This window comes from Stegostoma tigrinum, chromosome 5, assembly GCF_030684315.1.
Source record: "Stegostoma tigrinum isolate sSteTig4 chromosome 5, sSteTig4.hap1, whole genome shotgun sequence".
In the NCBI taxonomy this organism is placed as follows: domain Eukaryota; kingdom Metazoa; phylum Chordata; class Chondrichthyes; order Orectolobiformes; family Stegostomatidae; genus Stegostoma; species Stegostoma tigrinum.
In genome coordinates, this window is record NC_081358.1 from 58,034,582 (window position 1) to 58,056,728 (window position 22,147).

At 38.3% G+C, this 22,147-nt stretch overlaps 1 protein-coding gene across 6 annotated transcripts in view; it reads right to left on the reverse strand.

Moving 5' to 3' along the window:
* The window catches only part of neto1l (neuropilin (NRP) and tolloid (TLL)-like 1, like), a 222,583-nt gene that overhangs the window by 11,395 nt on the left and 189,041 nt on the right, over nt 1–22,147 (reverse strand). For 2 of the 6 annotated variants that reach the window (XM_048528543.2, XM_048528540.2), the window contains one exon: nt 16,615–17,173. The exons of 2 other annotated variants lie outside the window; for them this stretch is intronic. In XM_048528543.2, the coding sequence (XP_048384500.1) occupies nt 16,615–17,173 (559 nt within the window). Of the gene's footprint in view, nt 1–11,026; nt 12,869–16,614; nt 17,174–22,147 lie in introns of those variants that run through there. 2 more of the 6 variants (XM_048528541.2, XM_048528544.2) reach the window with 2 other exon arrangements.

A 22,147-nucleotide genomic window follows, 5' to 3' on the forward strand; every position in this document is an offset into this window, starting at 1 on the left:
ATGGATCATCTGTGGCTCTATTCAACTTGGCAGTGTTGTGGCTCAGTGGTTAGCACTGCTGCCTCACAGTACCAGAGACTTAAGTTCAGTTCCAGCCTCAGGTGATTGTATGTGTGGAATTTGCATATTCTCCCTGTGTCTGTGTGCTCTTTTTTTCCTACAGTCCAGAGTGGTACAGGTTAGGTGGATTGGCTATGCTAAATTGCACGGAGTCTAGGGATGCCGAGGTTCGTTAGATTAGTCATGAGAAATGCAGGGTTAAAGCGATAGGGTTGATCTGGGAGGGCTGCTCTTCAGAGGATCAGTGTGAACCTGATAGGCTAAATGGCCTGCTTCCACAATGTAGGGATCCTATGATTCCATTCTCTTTATATCGTGCCATTATCTTTTCCAACTCAGATGAACCGACTTAACCATTTCAAGTCAATCTATCATTATTGCATTAAGTAACAATCTGTTTTAAACTCAAACTATGGTGGTTACTATTTTGAGGGAAAATTGAACTGATATCACTGATCATGGCTATCTTTTATTTCCATTGTGCATTTGCAATTAAGATGAAGAAGGAAGGCCACATAAATTGAATCGCAGGCTGATGTCAACACAAGTGATCAAACCATTTGCATCTCTCAAACTTTAAAGGTCCTTTTATTTTGTCTTTTGAAAATTTTGTAAAATGCCATATTACCTCAATCTCAAACTGAAATTGAAAACTGAGAATTATTGACAGTTTGTTTATGTGTTAACTTAAGAGCTGTCTGTCCTCTTAGAGAACTGGTGGAACAGGAAACAGAACCTGCTATTGTCACGTGACCGACTGAGAGAACACACTTAGAATTATAGGTTTACCTGGAAGAATGAAGAACAAACTTTAATGAAGGCTGCTTCTTACTGCTTGTCCATCTGCACTCTGCCCCTTTTCTTCTGTTTCTTATTCAACTACCAGATAGTATCTAATATTTCAACCATTATCATGTCCTCCCTCCCTTATCAGATTAAAGACATGGCCATGATTTTCTAACTTCACATGGATGCACGCTTATAAACAATGTCAGGAATTTTGCAAACAAACCTTAAATCATATTTTCCTGTCCCAAAATAACTTGGTATTTCCAATTACAAATTTCAGGTACATTACATCCTAGTCCAATACAGTTTCAGTTTTTATTTGACAGGATCAGCTCCACCATCCGTGATTGTGTCTCTGTTAACTCCATCATTTTCATTGTTCTCACATTACCATCCAAATATTTTATTTATTCTTCATCTCCCCACTTTGCCCATTAAGTTCCAGACCTACAGTGTAGCTTATGCACTGTCCCACTATAAAAGCCAAGGTGGTGGCGACGCATGATCTATTGTAGTACCCTGTACCCTCCCATGCTATATCATCTACCACCCTTACATATTGAGTTGCACACCTTCACAATTGTTGTTCACTCTGTATCCCAGCACATTGCCTCCAATCCTACCATTGGTTTGCGCAAAATCCTAACAGTGGCCCTGATATCTACACTTGACTTTGTGTATGTATGCCCAGGACTGACCATGGTCCTCCATCCCCTCCACCTCTGGCTGACCTAGAAGACAGCCCCAATGAGTGATTAGATCTGTGACTGGTCACTGCGTAGTTCCCTGACTGACCACAATTTCCAGGTATGGTTGCACTGGACCTGCAGAGCTGACCATGGCCCAATTCCCAAACTTTAATGATACAGAACCTCTGCCCTGAATGCTGCAAGGAACCAACTGACCATGTCCAAGCCCCTAGACAGCAACTGAATGATGCCTTTGAGAGACTGCATCTGGAATTACTGCCTGGGATAGTCCCTGGGTTTGAATCATGATAAACATTGACTCAGCCATCTGGTTGAAGCACATGCAGCTTTTTTTTTAATCATGTAAACTCCTGGCATATTCTATAGATGCAACATTGGTGTAATTCAGTCCCGTATAGCAACATGTCCGCATCCCTAATTTATCAATGTTTACATTACATTTAAAAAAAGGCAAACCAAGACACAAGTACTGTGAGCTTCTAATGAGGCAATAATATGTAAAAAGAGAAGGCAGACATGCTGTGAGCATGAAGTACAAAGTTAGTGACTGCTAAGAAAGCAAGCTAAGAGCCAATTCTGATTCATGAGATGGGCGCTTGTTGCCTGTGCAAAACGGCCTGCTAGCAATATTGCAATGTAAAATGTTGGTGGCTCCAGGTGCGGTATTTAAGTGCTGAACTCTATTACAAGTGAGTACGAGTTATGCCAATGATGACATGGTGAGGCTAGTGCTTTGCTGGTGCAGACCTCCAACGATAGAGGGTGAAGGTGGTCACTGTCCATACAGCATACCCTGAAATGTTGGGGATCATTGGACAAGACAGAGAAGACTCGAGTGAGTTGAAGCCGCCAGATACTTTCATGTCAAGAGTCAGCATTATCTTGTTTCTCTCCCTGGGAAAACAGCAACCCGCATATAAATAAAGTGAGGTTAGATAATCATGAGATGTTAATGCTGGTAAACAGGCACCTCAGTTCTCAACCAGCCATTAACATTGGAATTTCATTATTTTCAATCTCATCATTGCTCACATCATTCAGGTACTGGGAAAATTCCTCTCAGGAGAAATCTTTTTCACAGAGATGTTTATACGTCTTTGGAACTCTTTGTATCAAAAGGCAGTAGAACGGGTGCCCTTGAGGACAGAGGTGGATAGATCCTTGATAAGAAAGAGGGTGAAAGGTTATTGGTAATGGATGTGAGTAAGAGCAGATCAGTCATGACCTTATTATAGAGTCATGGAAACAACCCTTCGGTCCAATGAGTCCACGCCAACCAGATTCCCAAACTAAAGTAGTCTCACCTGTCTGCATTTGGCCCGTATCCCTCCAAGCCTCTCCTAATCATGTACTTATCTAAATGTCTTTTAAATGTTGTAACTGTAACCTGCATCCACCAGTTCCTCTGGCAGTTCATTCCCCATACTAACTACTCTGTGTAAAAACAATTTCTCCTCATGTCCTTTTAAAATCATTCTCCTCACACTTTAAAAATGTCCTCCAGTTTTGAATGGCCCTACCTTACGGAAAAGACCTTTGCTATTCAACTCATCTGTGCCCCTCATGATTTTACAAATGCCTAAAAGGTCACCCCTCAACCTTCTATGCTCTAGTATAAAAAGTCCTAGCCTATCTAGCCTGTTTCTGTAACTCAAGCCCTCCATTTCTGGCAAAACCCTGGTAAAACTTTTCTGGATTCTCTCCAGTTTCATAATATCCTTCCTATAAAAAGGCAAACAGGACTGCACACAGTGCTCCAGAAGAGGCCTCACCAATGTCCTGTACAACCTCAACATGATATCCCAACTCCCATACTCAAAAGGTCTGAGCAGAGAAGGCAAACATGTTAAACACCTTCTTAACCACCCAGTAAATCTGTAATGCAAATTTCAAAGAATTACGAACCTGAACCGCTAGGTCTGCCTATTCTACAACACTACCCAGGGCCCTACCATTAATTGTATAAGTTCTCCCTTTGTTTGTTTTACCAAAATGCAATACCTCACATTTATCAAAATTAAACTCTACCTGCCACTCATCAGCCCATTGACCCAAGTGATCAAGATCTTTTTGTAATCTTGGATAACCTTCTTCACTGTCCATTATACCAGCAAATTTGGTGTTATCCCCAAACTTAGTAACCATGCCTCCTACATTCTCATCTAAATCATTTATATGAATGACAAACAAAGGGGACCCAGTACCAATCTTTGCAGAACATCACTGGTCACAGGCCTTCAGTCCAAGTAACAATCCTTCACAACCACTCTGTCTCCTACTGAAAAGCCAATTTTGTATGTAATTGACAATCTCACCCTGAATCTGACGTGATCTAATTATATTAATCAGTCTACCATGTGGAACCTTATCAAAGGCTTTACTAAGGTCCAAGTAACCAACATCTGAAACCCTGCTCTTATCAATCTTTTTGGTTACTTCCTCAAAAAACAATTGGCAGTCCCACCCAATGTTTGGAAAATCAAAATCCCCTACTATTACAACCCTATTATTTTTACATGTATCTGAGATCTTTCTGTATATTTGCTCCCCAGATTTCCTCTGACTATTGGTGGGGGGGTGCTGTAGTACAATCCCTTCAAGGTTATTTTCTCCTTTCTAATTTCAACCCATGTATTTTCATTGGACAATCTCTCAGAAATATCCTCTCTAATTATAGTAGTAATGTTTTCCTCAATCAAAAATACCACTCCCCCGCCTCTCCTGCCTCCTTTGATATCCTAACTACAGTATCTGAAACATGCATCATTTTGCTGCCAGTTTGCTCCTTCCCTCAGTTTCTGTAATAAATTACCTACAGTGTGGAAGCAGGCCCTTTGGCCCAACAAGTCCACACTGCCCCTTGAAGCATCCCATCCAGACCCATCCCCCTATAACCCACACGCCCCAAACACTATGGGCAATTTAGCATGGCTGATCCACCTATCCTGCACATCTTTGGACTGTCGGAGGAAACCAGAGCACCTGGAGGAAACCCACGCAGACACGGGGAGAATGTGCAAACTCCACACAGACAGTTGCCTGAGGGTGGAATTGAACCTGGGTCTCTGGCGTTGTGAGGCTGCAGTGCTAACCATTGGGCCACCGTGCCGCCCTTTAAAAAATGACTTCCTGAGGCTGAGCACTAACTGGACCAGAAATAAGCTGCCTCCATAGCTATGATGTCCCAGTTCTATGTTCCAACACATGCCCTGAATTCATCAACCTTACTTATAAGACTCCTTACACTGAAACAGTTTAATACTTCAATGACCTCGTTGTCTAACTTGCTCTTATCTGTCCTTTATAATTAACTTGCTCATTTTTGATCCAGGCATGCTCATCTGTCTTTCTACTTACATTGTTACTCAGGAACCCACAAACCACTCTCATAGTTTACAGGCTCCTGACATAGAACTTGAAAATCTCCCAAAAGGATATTGGTCTCTCGCCTGTTCAGTTCAAACCCATCCCTTTTCAACAGGTTTTTTCTATCCCAGAAGAGATTTTAAGGAACCAAGAATCTGAATTCCTGCACATTGCACCACCTCTTCAGCTATTGATTTATTTGTCCTATCCCTTTATTCCTTTCCTCATTCGAATTTGGCACCTGGACTAAACCAGAGATTAGTCTTTTTGAGGTTCTGGTTTGTAACCTTCTACCTAACCCTTTCCTCAACCTTCCTGTCCTTTTCAAAGTGTACATTGATGTAATATCTAGCATCTCATTCTCCCCTTTGACAATATGCTTTAAAAGTTTTGAGATATCCTTAAGCCTGGTACAGGAAAGGAACACACTATCCTAGATTCACGCTCACTGCTGCAGAATCTTCTGTCTGTGCTTGTTACAGGAGAAGGCAGCAATCAAAGGTGGGCAAATTTGTTGGATTGGCCATGTCAAATTGTTCCATGATGTGCAAGCTGTGTGGATTAGCCAGAGTAGATACTGTGTTACAGTGATTGGGTAGGGGACGCTGGGTCTGGGTGGAATGCTCTTTGCAGGGTTGGTGTGGACTTGAGGGGCTGCATAGCCTCTTTCTGGACTGTAGGGATTCTATGATTCTCTGATCATCTGTCAAATTGCTTTGTACATTATCCACTCAGCTAGCTTTGGGGGTGAGAGTTCTTCAGTCTAACTGATCAAAATCTTCCCAACTTGTCAATTTTACTGAGGAATCTCATCCCACTGTTCACTCACCCTTGTGAGTTTCTGACATACTAAGATGCTGGTTCCATGGCTGGAAAATATAGGATTCATGCTGAAGCACCTCATCATTGGTATCTTAACAACTTCTGCAAGCACTTAATTACTCACCCGACAGATCAAACGGACCTCCACATATCCCTTCAGTACGGCCCTCATGAATATCAGCAGAGAGCAGATCACATTGGGAACCCAAATTGTCATAATGCCTAGGGTAATCCATTCGAAAACATGCCACAAAGGCCTGGAAAACTTCTCCCATATGACCCATAACAAGATATATGGCAGAACAATGTGAATAACTTAAGTTACATACTTTGGCCTGAAAATAACTTAGTGATATACTGGAAACTGTGGATGTACGAATGGAGATAGCAAGGTGTAGAGCTGGATGAACGCAGCAGGCCAAGCAGCATCAGAGGAGCAGGAAAGCTGACGTTTTGGGTCTGGACCCTGCTTCAGAAAAATGTTCTTGGCCTGCTGTGTTCATCCAGCTCTGCATCTCGTTGTCTCAGATTCTCCAGCAACAGCAGTTCCTAGTATCTCTGAATCGATGTACAAATGGATCTGGGTTTTGTTGTACACTAGTCAATGAAACAAGACAGGTAGTTGCAGCAAGCAATTCGTAAGGAAAATGTTACAATGGTCTTCATTGATAGGGAATTTGTGTTCATAAATAGAGATATCTTTCTGCAACTATCTAGGTCCTTGGTAGACCACACCTTGAATATTGAGTGTATTTTGGTCTCCATAACTAAGAGGATATATGTACCATAAAGGGAGTGCAGCAGAGGTTCATTAGGCTAATGCTGAGAACAGCAGGACTGTCCTATGAGAACGGATTCATTTGATTGAGTTTAGAAGGATGAGAGTGTCTGAAATGTAGAAAATTCTAACAAGGCTAGACAGACTCAATGCAAGGAGGAAGCTTTTTTTTGGTTGAGGAGTTTAGAACCAGGGGACATAATCTCAGGATATCATTCTGTAGACTATTTTGGACGAGATAAGGAAACATTTCTTTACTCAGAGGGTAGTGAACCTGTGGAATTGTTAACCATAGAAGGCTGCAGAGGCCAACTTACTGGATATATTCAAAAAAGAGATAAAATATTCAAGAGGGATAAATAAAGTTTAGATATTTAAGTCATTGAAGTCGAGGATCAGCCATAATCATATTGAATGGTGGAGAAAGACCAAATGACCTCCTCATAGAATCAAATAGTCATTGAACATAGAAATAAACTGTTTGGTCCAACCAGACCACACCTACAATTGTTTCCAAACTAAACTAGTTCCACCTGCCTGCGCTTGGGTCATATCCCTTCAAATCTTTCCTGTTCATAAATGTATCCAAATGTCTTTTAAACATTGTAACTGAATCTGCATCCACCACTTTCTCTGGCAGTTCATTTCACAGATGAACCACTCTCTGTGTAAGACAAAACAGTTGCACCTCATGTCCTTTTTGAATCTTTCTCATCTCACTTTACAAATATACCCCCTAATTTTGAACTCCCCTACCCTAGGGAAAAGACCTTTGTCATTCACCTTTTCTGTGCCATACTGCTTTCATTCTGAAACATGCAGTATTAGGCTACAGGATACTATATGACACCACCCCTCTCCAATCCCCACCCTTGGAGCTATTTTCAGCAGAAGCAGCATGTAAAATTAAGCAGGTACCCAGTCCATCACCTTACTATCACCTTATATAGTTGTAAAAACACTTCTTTACTTTCATAATCCAATCATTTTGTAATAAATGCCCAGATTCCATTTGTCTTTCTTACCAAATGCTGCACCTGCAAACTCATTTTCTGCAATTCGTGCTTAGATCCCTCTATATTGACACACTTTGCTTACCTTTTAAATAATAATTTGCCCTTTTATTTTTCTGGCCAAAATGGACAACTTTGCACTTGTCCACAATAAACTCCATTTGCCAGAATCTGGCCTATTCTTCTAACCTGGCAATATCCGTCAAACTCTTTGCTTCCTCATCACAACCTGCTTTCCCACCTATGGATTTCTGGATCAGTCTTTTACGTGGCACCTTGTCAAATGCATTCTGGAAGTCAAGATATATCACCTCCACCAGATCCCCATTATCTACATGGCTGGTTACATCCACAAAGAAGTGTAGCAAGTTTGTCAAGCACGATGTGCCCTTCATGAAACAGTGTTGATTTTGGTGAACTGAGCTTTGCTTTTCCAAGTGATGAGTTATGTCCTCCTTTATGATTGACTCCAGCAACATAACCATTAGCGGCCAAACAAATCAGGTCTATAGATTCCACTTTTTGCCAAGCTCTTTTTTTGAATAATGGTGTCACATTAACATGTTTCCAATCCACAGGTACCTTTCCATAACCCAGGGAATTTTACAAAATCATAACTACTGCTTTCTCTATATCTGCTGCCACTTCCTTTAATACTCTAGGATGCAGGCCATCAGGCTTTTCATACCATCAGAAAATTTAAAACCTTCTCCCTAGTTATAGTAATTTTACCAAATTCCTTTGTAGTAACTGCAATTTTTCAGATGAAATTATTACCTTCACTGTGAAAACAGAGACAAAATAGTGGGTAGTGCCTCTGCACCTCTGAGTTTCCATTAATATTTTGCCATCTTCATCTTCTAAATGACAAACATTTATTTTCACTATTCTCTTTTTTATATATTTATAGAAATGTTTCGCATCAGTTCTTATGTTTTCTGCTAGTAACTCCACACAAACAGTCAAAACAAGGCTGGAATCAGACTTGGATCCTTGATGTTGCAAAGCAGCAGTGCTAACCACTGAGCCACAGTGCAACCCAATAATCAAGTTCTTTGCTGAGAAACAGCATCTTTGCCTTGGATCTGAGCTTTAATAGTATTTAACCAAGCCTGATCTCAGGACGCCACAATTCAAGGAGACATGTGGCCTGCTGGAAAAGTTGTGATATTTTCTGATGGCATGCTTTCCCCAATTGGATACCAGTCTCAAGCACTAGGCCATACTGAAGGAGCTGTTTCATAATACAAATAGTGATAATAGAAAGAACACTCAAATAGAAATTGCCACAAATCAAAATAGAACTGGTATTACTTAAATAAAGGCAAAATTTCCTCAGGTATTGTTTAAGTATAAACATATGGTACAAGCAAACCCCTTTTTTCTTTAGCAGCATACACTTCAAGATTCCACCAGTCAGACACAGTGAGTGGTGTTAAGGCTCCAAACTATTTCTAGCAGCAAGCTCAGAAGTTAGTCTGGAATCAGAAAGTTTCAGCACAGTGTTCATCAATGACTTTATAAACTCAGTCTCAGCATTTGTCCACAGAACATTGAACAGTACAGCACAGTACAGGCCCTTCGACCCATAATATTGTGCTGAACTTTTGCCCTAATTCTAAGGTCGATTTAACCTCCGCCCCTACCTTATACTATCATCCATATGCCTATCTAATAGCCGCTTAAATGCGCCTAATGAGGCCAACTCCACTACCCACTCTGGCAGATACTTGTACCTGGCTGCTGGGATGTAAAACCATGAGTTTCTGAAGGACTGGTGCAAGGTCATGTCTAGAGATTGCATTTCTACCCTAGAACCCTGGGCTTGGGTTTCCTTTGTCCTGTGAAACAGCAGGTAGGTGAGGTGAAGTTTGCTTCTACTATTGTGGCTCCTGTTCCTCCTATTCCCCTTCATGAGTCTAGGGTAGAACTCCAGCAACAATTCTGATATCGCAGTGAAGGCTGATGATAGGGAAACACATCAGGTGCACAACTATTCAAATTAATCAAAGCAGAAATATCCTTGAAATTGTAAGAAACCATCTCCAAAGAAGGGAAAGTATATTCCCAGAACAGATTTTGTGAGCAAAATCTGTTCATTAAGAATAAAAATAAAAGCCAACTTTTTTTTTAGCAATTAAAGCTTTCTTGTTCATCAACTGCTCAACACTATTCGTTATCTACTGACCGCTCAACTTGTTCACCTGGTGAGCTCCATGAGGCCCAGGAAACTTGCACTTGGTGTGAAAGTCAGAATTCAGGACTAAATTGCCAATTAACTGCTTTTAAACATATGTAATTGCTTCCTTTATCTAACAAACAAATTCAGATTAAACATGGAATTTAGCAGGTTCCTGAAGCTCACACCTATCTCAGCAGTTTCTGGTCTTTTAATCTGCCACTTAAAAAGAAACTCAACTAACCCTAACAATACTATAAATCAATGGGGATTTATTCAATCAAACGACTCACCAATCCAACCATTATCTTTGGAGTTAGTGAATTACATCTGCCTAGGTCAGCTTGGGCCAGGATGGGAGGTGAATTTGGGAATTGCTTAGAGAGGTGGAAAAAATTTATCTGTATTCTGTTTAGGTAATATGACAACCAAATAAAGACTAAAAAATTCAGACAGCGAAGGCATGAAATCTCTCCATTGAACATTATGATACTGGAATTGTTGTGGAGAATGTGAGATAGCAGTTGTGGGGTCTACTGGGGAGAAATGAAAGTGAGATAGATGGGAATAAAGTACTTACATAAATTGTCTAGGCCAATTTAGATTAGTCCAAAGTAATTGCTTTTGTCTTACAATTGGAAATACTAATCTAATTTCTTTAGAGCAGGCACAGCACCTATAGATATCAATTTCAAATAAGGGGTGAAGCTTTGGTCAAGGTGGCAACTACATGGTGACTTCAACTATTTGTCTGAGCATCTGTTAGGAACTTAAAAGCTTTTTGATCAACTTGTTTGGACATGTTATGACGCACCTCTCCAGCGAGAGGGACTTAAACCTAGATATTCAGGTCCAGAGGGAAGGATGGTACAAAGCCTTACAGAACTCATGAACAAAAACAAAGCTGCTAGAAAAGCTGAGCAGGTCTGGCAGCATCTGTGGAGGAGGAAACAGAAGTTAACGTTTTGGGTCCGGTGACCCTTCCTCAGAACTGAACTCAGTGCATCAGTATGTATGAGCCATGGAGGAACCACAGTCAGAGAGCCTCAAGCAACATAGTTCTTAATCAGACGTCAACAAATTAGAGCCAGTATTCAGCCATCCCATGCAGTTCACAGGTTCAATTTTCAACAGGAAAGGAAGTACAGCACCTTTTATTATCTCAAGATGTCCACCATTGTTTACGGATGTTAACTTTTTCAATAGTGTAGTCACTGTGAGAAAAGATGACAGCTAATTTGCATTTAGACAGCACACATCAGACAACTTTGAGGAATATATACACAGTACTGAGTCAAATATGGTCACAAGATCTTTTTACATTCACTTAAAAGGGCAGATGGTGTTAACATCTCAGCTGAAAGATAGCACTTCGAACAATGTACTGTATTAAAGTGTCAGTCTGGATACCACTGTTGAGCTAATAGCAAATCTTACACTTTGTTTTCCCTTTATTAATGTAAAATTGTTTTATATTTTTCTGTTACTGCTATGCATTTCTCAATAACATTTATAGATCCTAGTAGAATAGTACATGCTCCGATTCAATAGCTGTGCCCTGTAGTGCAATAACTTAAAAAAAAGGCAGAACGTGTCATACAAAACTAGACCGTATCGGACCAGATTTTCTGCACAAATCCCTAGAAAGCTTATCTATGCTGTTAGTTTATGTATTAGTTGACCAAGATATAATGCCATTTACGTAGTCCACCCTACTTCAGTCACTTCTCCCCAGCTTGAAGAAATACAATGCACAATAAAATAGACAATGTTCTTAACAACTGCAAAGTTCATCAGTTATATACCTGTATTCACCCAAATACACAAGACATTTGTGCAAAGATTTTAGACAAAAGTAGATGATCATATAAATGCATGCAAAACAGTAATTTACAGTATCTATCATACCATTATTTCATACTGTGGAAACATTGTATTATTTGCCCTAATTAAGAAAAAATACAACTTTATGCATCTGTCAAAAGAAGTGGCTGTATTACAGTGAAATGCCTAGTATATAGCAATTTGTGCCCATAGATGAAAACAGTTATGATACATGGCTGACAGTTATATATCCTAAACAGTAAACAATGTGCAATAACCTCTGTCAGAAATCAACTATTATGTTGGTTTTCAGTTCTCAACAATTTGTCAATGTTGGTTACAGATACATTACTGATAAATGAAGTGTTATTTATGAATATTCATTCGAAGTTTTGAAGCAGATTTCAATTTCCCTCATCAGTCTGACACAATCATTTCAGAAAGTGTGAAAATCGAAGCCTAAAGCACAGATAGGGATGTAGTTAGAAAAATACAATATTTATAGGTAGTCTATGACTCCATTATTTTCAATCATCCCTGAAAATATATTAAGATCCCTTTATAATTAATTGGGATCTCTTGTAATAATTTTCTTAGAATTTCCAGTTGCATTAAAACAAAACTATTTTAAAACTTAAGACTAAATCTCGCACGCTACGTTACTGTCATTGGTACTGGCGAGGAACTGATCTAAATGAGTGAAGATGGCTCTGAAACTACAAAAAGAAAATAGATGGCATAATGTGTATTGAACACATAAAGAATATCTCAGTAACATAGTAAAAAGAAAATAAGAGCTACGTTTATGATTTAGTTGTCATAACAAAATTGGGAATTTTTGGAACTACCTTTCATGAAATAAAACTTTCCAAATTATTTTATATTTTACAAGCAATATTTAGAGAAAACACATATTTGAATTCATCATAGTTGTGATGAAATAGGATGAATAAAATGACTGGATTCTACAGTGCTCCAATATGGACATATTATAGTTTTATTTATTTTGCATTTGAGGAATTACTCCTCAGAGCTGAGTTACATTCTTCTGGATCCTTGGTCTTCCACCATTGTACTTGATCTTCAGCCTGTATTTGTCTTAAATAAACATATAAATATTTGTAATCCTGGATCCGATTGCAGCTCAAACAAAAGGCTACACAAAGACTCGTCTTTACATCATTATTGCACATCTACATTTGGTTCAGGAAACAGGTGATAAATTGATGTCCGAGATACTCATGCTGGTGTATGTCCAAGGTCCACAATTTCAAAATTCTTTGATGCATGTTCAAAATCATCCAGCAGCACATTATTCTCAAGCAGTCTATATAATGAAAACAATGTAGATGTGATACAATGAATTGGTAGGTTAAAACTACATTGCTGCTAACATTATTACGGAAATGGCATTGGCTAAAATTGCACTGATCGTATAATCGGGTAATTTTTTTTGACTTTGAGGTCAAACACAAAACTCTTACCCATGAGGGGAGCTGCCTGAATTTTATTCCAACGAATAAAAATCTATTGTATTCCATCGAATAAAAATCACTAGATTATCATTGAAAACAAAATCTTCATGTATAGAGCCTCCCCAACAAATAAAATGCAAAATATCTTTGAAAAAGGTTACTGCCAAAGAAACCTAACTAATAATAATTGTTTGTATAATTAGAACAGGAATACTTTATTTTAATTAAACAACACATTTTAGAAAGTTGTAGGACTGAAGACTTTGATGATAATTTTGAGCTATTAAAATGTCTCAGTAATGGTTTGTTGATTGAAATCTCCGGAAAGTACATTGTTAAATTAATTCAGCATCACATGTCGCCCTCCACCCTCATGCCATTGACAGTCTTAACTACAGTGTTTATTTACCTTCAACTGATGCTTTCAGTGAACTGATCAGCCCGGGAGGTTTGCAGCAATGCACTGACATAATTCTGTCATTGTTCAGGAGGACAACAGGAACAATGGGTTATTACTAATTTTAAAAATAAGCTACATCTTTATTTGGAAATCTATTGGTGATGATAAAATAAGCTTTTATTACTATACCTGTTGCAGGTTACTGGCTCCTTAATTGGTCACATCTGTTCATTTATTATATACTTTGCGTAAACAGATCAGGTTAGGGGTTTCCTTTGCTTTTAATGCAGAATTACATTTCATCAAGCTAAGTATTTCTATCACATCTTCAGAAAATGCCCTTGTGTTAGATTATTTAGAATTCTCCTTGCAGTTAGCACTACCGCATTATTGATGTGAGAGGATCTCACTGCATGTTATGTATATATATCTAAAAGTATTTATTATGAACACACTGTCTTTCCTGCAAACAGTGGGTAAAGTATATTTTCTCTGTGATCCTTAATTAATTCCAGTTTTATAGTCATTCCTCCAAGTTAACAGCACTACTAAAATAACGAGCAGAGGAATTTCAGAAAACACATTTAAGCATTCATATCTTAGCATCTTGGACCAAATTCCCAGGGCCACATGACTGAACATCAGAAAAAAGATGGCACTGTGTGTTTCTGTTTCATTCTGAACAAGCTAAGTTCAAGCCAGTAATATTATAGAGGAAAATCAAATTGCACAGGGACAGTTTTTAAGGTAAGTTCATTAAGGGCCAATCAAAAGATTTATATACAACGGGACCATAAATGAATTAGGTTATTGATACAGTTGTGCCACCTTTATTTCTGCTATATTAGATTTTGAGACCCAGACTTGAACATGCAATCTGAATCTAATGCAACTGGCATCCTTCTATGTCCATGGGACAGTGAAGCTGCTCATAGATATAATCAGTGAAATTCCAAATGTAATCATTTTTATTGCCACGTTTAAAATTTGAAGCAGTTTGGAATTTAAGGAATGTTTCTGTTTCAGGTAGACAGTGCAACACATAGTTTACGTATTCAACATGCGTGATGAAGTTTTTCTTTACACATGAGCACACGCACATATATTATATATAAAACACACATATATGTGTATATATAGTATTTATCAATGTGTGTGTATATATATATATATATATATATAGACGCACACACAAAGTATTTATCTTTAATCATCCATATGTTGCTGTGCATGTGTATTTGTATGTGTATTACATGTACACATATACACACACATAAGTATAGATCTATTTTGTAACATGAATCAACTTGGAAAAGTCAGCCTCCAAACTACAACGCATAGTCAATGTCCAAAAGATACGAATATCATATGTTCCACTTGGTACAGGAGAAGCATTTGTGCTGCTGCTGCAAAGTTCATTATTGCTTATATCTTAGCTGCTGAAGGAATGATGGAACTAATGGAAAACATACAACAGAATGTTCTTAATAACCAAGGCTAGCTGATATAAAGCAAAAGACAATTTACTTGTATCAAAAGTCATGCCTGACTTCTTTTTTAATTTCTTGTGGAATGTCTAAGGTACTGTATATTGTAACCATTTCTTTTTTATCAGACTGGATTAAAAACATTTCGATCACATCAAATATTGTTTGCCTTATGCTGTAAATTGATTACATTGGTCTACATTGTCTACTATAATGACAGTCATGGCTGATCGTTTCATTGTTGCCTCTGTTTAAAGAGTTACATACCACTCAAAAGATTTTGCGTACAAAATCTAGGCCGACATTCCAGCGCAGTACTGAAGGATTACTGCAGTGTTGGAGGTGCTATCTTTTAGATGAGAAATTAAACAAAATGTCTGTTTGTGTGCTCTTATGTGTCCAACATGTATTCTTCAATTAGCATTTCTAAAACAGAAATCTGGTCATTTTTACTTTGCTTTTTGTGGGAGCTTGCTGTGTGCAATTTTTCTTTTACCAAGCTTTCCTAATATAACAACAGCAATTACACTTTGAAGCACTTAATTGACTATAAATTTTTGGGACATTCTGAGATCATGAAAGGTACTATATAAATGCAATTTCTTCTTTATTGAGTATGGATATGGATATGAATACTGTTTGCACTATATATGAAGAAAATTGCAATGCTTATTTTACAATTGTTTCCGTGGCTCATATATTGGAAAGACAACCAAAAGTATGGCTGATTATAATATCACTCTTAATTTCATTAAAAAAAGATTTATTATCAATGGTATTATAGAAAATAAAACAAAACTTAGAAGTCACCTTGATTTTTTTTTTCCTAAATATCATGGTAACTATTTATCTCTTAGCTCTTTCATGCATCTTGAGAGATAGAAATATTATTTAATTACATAAATGGCTAGGTCAAAAAGCAACATAGCAGTTTCCCATTCCATTAGCATGCTTTTTGTCTTGATAAAATTAAAACATACACTACAAAACTTTCTTTGGTTTCAGTAGAAGTTCTACCTCAACTTTGTTGGATATCTTTGTTTCACTGTGGAACACTACAAAGCTCACTACTGTTGGTGCTGAAATATATGACAGTTTGGTTATTTGAAATATTTATTTGAAGTGACTATTTTACTTTTTCCTCTCCTAAAGGTACTCATTCTCTTTGGTCTACGTGTTGTATAGTTATAAAACATACCCCATTACTTCTCCCAAATGGTCATTATGCCTGATTGAAACTGTACAAGGAGTGCCAGCACATAATTCAGACATAGGGATGGTGTGGATGTGGGCAAAATTTATTCCAGATTAATCCCATCTGTACCTGACACCTACCATTGCAAACTTTCCAGAAAGACTGAATAGAGAGCAATGATTAACAACTTTGGCCTTATTTAACTCAAGGTCCGATCAAAGAAATCTGATCTTTATGGATTTATACTGTATCTGGGAGTTTGATAATCCCCTAAAACATTTGTAAATGTCAATTCTATTTGATACTTAATAGAAAACTTTTATTCCCTCATGATTTAGTTAATGTAGCTACTGACAAAGCCTCTCAAAGTTCCACAATATACGCATGATATTTCACTTAAAGATGAAAGGGCAATTGAAAACAGAAAAGCAAGAGGTGATTTAACTGTATGAGTAAATACGGACTGCATAGTTCCTGTTTATGAATAGTCTTTATCAAAAATCAATTGATACTGACCGCTGGACAGACTTATCATTTCTGGACAGCCTGTGACTTGTAGTCGGGACTTCTTCAATTTCATCAATATCACATGCATCTGCTGCGTCCTGTGAGTAGCTGTGCTTCATGACTAGGATACTCCGCCTGCTTAAAGGCTGGACACTGGGCTTCACTGGCTGTGGCTGTATATCTGAGAGGATGGTGGCATCACGGGTGCTGAGGTTACTACGGCTACCTTTAATGCTTGATATCTGGGAACCACAGTGATGGTCGTGAATGCATTTAGAAGACGATCGCCTCAGTTTATGGTAATTCTCAAAGTCGTCGACAATGTCCCCTAGGTCAGCTGCAGCCCCTTTTCCTTTTAGTGAACAGAGCTCGTACTGCGTAGGCTCAAAAACCTCCTGAAAAACTGTTTGGTCAAAGTCTGGTTTTCTTTGGACGTATTTTTTGCGTGGCTGTTTGATCTGAACTATTACAGAGATAACAATGAGAATAATCACAATGAAAGATGTGACTCCAATTATAGTCCCACTGGTGTTGTTAAGCTGGTCCAGTAGGTTAACCTTTCTTTTCTCTGCGTGAGAGAAAGAAAAATAAAATTAATACAACATTTAATTTAGAGTCCCTTTTTTTTTAAAGAAAGAAAGAAACTTGACTGAAAGCTGCAGTAAACCTTTCTCAGGCAGCAACCTAAACTCAAAGTGGCATAAACATAGAGAATAGCAACAGGGATAGTCCTTTCAGTCCTTCAAGCATACTTCACCATTCAATATGATCGTGGCTAATAATCTAACTCTGTACCCTGTTCCCAGTACTTTTTTGTAAAATTATCAACAATTTATTCCCCACTTAAGAGTAATTGTCTTCACTCAAATAGATGAATTACCATTTAAAAGACAGTGGTACAATGTATCACAGTTATTATAATAGTCTGGTGTGGTCAAAACCTCTGAGCTTCAGTCAATGTTCTGAATGTTCAACATGGTTGATCAGTAAATCTTCAGCTCAAGGAAATGACTTCTGCAGGAAGCTTGAGCTTTTCTGCATATTCCTTTACTGTACATTAGTTTTATAAACTGTTGATTATGAATTTAATAAAACTCAGATATCTAAGCAATTATTAGACAGTAAAATAAAAGTAAGGAATACAAAGAGGGTGACGTCTCTTTGACGTCTCTATTTCTCCTTTATCATCGCATTTACCTCACCATGTGTTCCACGCGTTTCCCCTCTCATCTATCAACAGCATAAAGATCATCACATTCCATCCCTTTCAATACTGCAGAAGAGTCACATTAGAATCAAAATGTGAACTCTGTTTCTCTCTCCACAGATGCTGCCAGGCCTGCAATGTTTCTCCTGCATATTCTGTTTTTATGTTAGACAGTATCTTAACGTATCAACAAAGTGACCTTGAATCTGGACTGACAAATAAAGGACAACTGTAATCCATTCCATTTTTTTAAGGATCATTTATAGACTATCTTCATAACACCAAATGATTTGTGGTATGGTATTAATGAATACATTATGTTAATGTTATAAAATAAAACAGAACCATAGATGCTGGAAATTGGAAACAAAAACAGAAAGTGCTGGAGAAACTCTGCAGTTTTGGCAGCATTTGTAGACAAAAAATATATTTTTGAGTCCAGTGACCTTTAGAGAACGTTATACTATGTACCATATTTGTACAAATCACACAAACTCTGTCTACCATTTTCAAACTACTTAATGCATGGTTGGAAATGTGTGAGACTATGACAGAGATTTTACCCAAGTTGGATTTAAGATTCTATTGATGATGCTTGGCCTTTAAAAATTTATCTGATCTTCAGAAAAGTCAAAAGCAGAGAAATAAATGTAGCATTGATAAAGTCATAGGATGGTTGTCACTAATAATGGCATGGTTTAAATAATATTGTACAGAGAGTTTTTGACAACGAATTAGTGCTGCATCAGATCTGATGCTGGTGCTATATAACAAAAATGCAAAATAATCTAATCACTATTAATTAAGTAAATATGGATGCAAAATACGTGGCTGTTGCAGCCAAGTTTTGAATGTGACCTCGTCTCCACAAAGACCACAAATATACAGGAGAGGTGGCTGGTCTTGTGATTATTGCTGGAAAACACAAACTTGTAGGATTTGGATTATGTCTGCAAGCTAATGTGTTAAATCCAATATTCAGTGTTAAGATTCTAATGGTCAAGGCTGCTGAATTTCAGTTGTAACTTGATTACAGTAATCATGGGGTGAGTTTTCTTCTCAGCCATATTTATTTATTGTATTGTTGATGCAACATGACATCAGTAGCTACATCAGTTTTGTTCCCCATCATAATTGCCCTGGTGGAAGTGCTTGTGAACTGCCTTCGTGAATTGCTGCAAGTCTGCAGCATGTAGGGTCACCCTACAATACTAGTAGGGAGAGAGTTCTAGAATGTTGACCAAGCAATGTCGAAAGAATGGCAATATAGTTCCGTGTCAGGATGGTATGTAATTTGGAGTAGAACTTGCAAGTTATGCTGCATCCACGTATCAGCTGAGATTGTGAGTTTGGTGGGTGCTGCTGACAGAGCGTTGGTGACTATGGTAGTGCACCTTGTAGGTATTAGTTGCCACAGTTCTTCAGGAAAAGAACATTAAAAGTAGTGGATGAAGTCCCAAAATCAATTGAGGTCTTTGTCCTGGCTAGTGTCAAAAGCCTTGAGTGTTGTTGGAGCTGCAGTCATCCAAGCAAATGGAGAATATTCTATCACTGTCTTGACTATGGCTTGTAGATGGTGGACAGGCTTTGTGTAGTCAGGAAGTGAGCTACTCATGTAGAATTTCTAGCCCCTGACCTCTTCTTGCAAACACTGGAGAATGGTAATCCCCAGCATAATGATAGTGGGGGTTCAGCATTGTAATGTCATTGATTGTCAAGGGCTGATGGTTCAATTCTTGCTTAGTGGAGATGGTTGATGCATAAGTCTTACTTCCCAAGTTTTGGATGCTGTTCCTTTCTTGCTGAATATGGAAACAAATAGTGACAACGGATGTGATGGGCTGAATGGCTTTCCATATGCTGTATGATTCTGCTATTCACTAAGTTGTTATTTTCTACATCAATTTATTCCTGATGTGGAGGTGCTGGTGTTGGACAGGGGTGGACAAAGTCAGAAGTTACATGACGCCAGGTTATAGTCCAACAGGTTTATGTATTCTTAGCATGAAGAAATTTTCAGCCGGTTTCTAAATTCATGTAGGTGTTTGTAGGAAAACGGCTGCTATTTTAAGGGTATAATTTAGAAAATAAGAAATGGGGGAAGAAGTGGCAGAAATTGAAATAAAAAGCAGCGATCTGAAGGTCACATAGATATTAATTACCAAGTGGTTCTAACATGTCTTTTTCACAATTACTAAGTGAATGTACAATATATACTGGTACAGTGTGCAAGCTTGAATTTAAACATGTTAAAAATATTCATAGTGATAATTTTTGACAAGTAGGAACTGTATTTTCTCTGGTTAGGATTAAAAATAGGATTAAAGCTTTACTTCTCTTCATTCAGTTGTGGGAAACATGTGCCCCTTGAAAATCTGGTCCATTTACAGAGTGTTGGAACTATTCTCCAAGTAGACTCCAACTATTACAAATCACCCTTCAAGTCTTCTCAGGCAGCAGACGAAGCACTTAACCAGCATAAATATTGCAAAGTTCATTAATTCAGCAGTGGAGTGTCACATAACTGATTAAAATTATGCAAATTCAAAATTATACAAGAGGGATTTCTTATTCAGGCACGCACTACTGTTTACGAGAGTTTGCTTAAAACTATCCACACAATCCTCACATCCAAAAAACAATCACTGCACAAAGTATTTGTGGTGGTTTTAATACAAATACAAGATGCACAATTTTCAGAAAAGCCTAACTGTGATTTTCCTATCACATTCACGACTTTTATTCTTGAAAATTGAGCAGAGATCCAGGAAATGATATCTCATATCCATTTTATGCATTGTGCATAGGTCTGGGGGGGGGGTGCAACAAACATATGCAGCAAACAACCACTTAAAACAAACAGCTGTTGGAGCTGTCTTGCAATAATTAACTGCAACAGTGAATGTCCTTCATGCAATGGACGGCATGGCGGCTCAGTGGTTAGCACTTCTGCCTCACAGCGCCCGGGACCTGGGCTTGATTCCACCCTTGGGGACTGTCTGTGAGGAGTTTGAATGTTCTCCCTGTGTCTGCATGGGTTTCCTGGGTGCTCTGGTTTCCTCTCAGAGTCCAAAGATGGCAGGTTAAATGGATTGGCCATGCTAATTGTCCATAGCATTCAGGGATGTGTAGATTAGGTGGATTAGAGGGTGAGGGGTCTGGGTGAGATACTATAAGGGTCGGTAAGGGCTTGTTTGACTGAAGGGCCTGTTTCTACACTGTTGGAATTCTATGTTTCTAACTGTTTGATGCTCATTCCAGGACAATACTCAGGAAGGTTTAAGCACTTAAAAGATAGATGTCTGTTGTTACTCCAGGACAATGCTGATGAGTTCATTTCAGGGACAAAGAAGCAAATTGATTCTTCACTTTCATAGACATTCCTGAATATACAGCATGTACCACATTGGTTTAAGGGTACCATTATGCTAATTGCTGTGTTGCTTTTTTTCTCACAATGTTCTCATCTCAAACCACCTTTTATACTAACAGCAATGGATTTCCAAAAAGGAATCAGTTAAGAGAAGTGCTTGGAGGAAACAGAAACAGAGCAATAGAATCAAGTTAAGCAGCACAGTGGTGGCCAGTGCCAAGCTGTCAATATTTACAGGATCCCAGATACAAACAGTATGGGGCAGGGACATCAAAGTTTTGAGGGAAGTTCACATGCTCAGCCACCATCATTGCAGTTGCAGCACCCTGGTAAAGCTGACCAAATATGAGTTTGCCACTTTTGAAAATATCTGAGGCTGAAGTCATGGCACTTAAGCAAAAAAGTGCTGCTGGATATTAATCTGCATTGCAGTATTCTTTTCCTGTGTTCCCTGTACATGTACTGATAAGTTTATTATGAAGAATAGTACTAGGGTTAACAAGACAACTGTCAATTAATGGTCCAAATTTCCCCATTAGAATTAGAAACCCTACTTCAGGCTCTGATCATATTAAAAGATAAACACTTGCCTTCTCTGGATTATCTGAGTGACGTTTTAATGGAAAATCTTTCAGAACTGATTCAGTGAAACAACCATGGAGAATAGCAGAGATAGTAGGAACTAGAAGGAGAACAGCATGTGGAAGAATTCAGCACAACAACCACATCCTTTTCTAGCAATAGCCATGGTACTCTAGTAATTAAAGAATTTAATTATTCTGAAGCTACCTTGAAAAGCCAAGGAGAGAGGGAAAGTATTTAAGGAATAAGATGTCAAATGGGTATGGCTGCCTAGGGTGGTAGATTGGCAGAACAGCAAGGTAGTAGGTGTGGCAAGGGAGGCAAGGTGGTAGAGTGTTGGACAAATAAGATGATGTAATGGAAGGTGGGTAGCATACAGG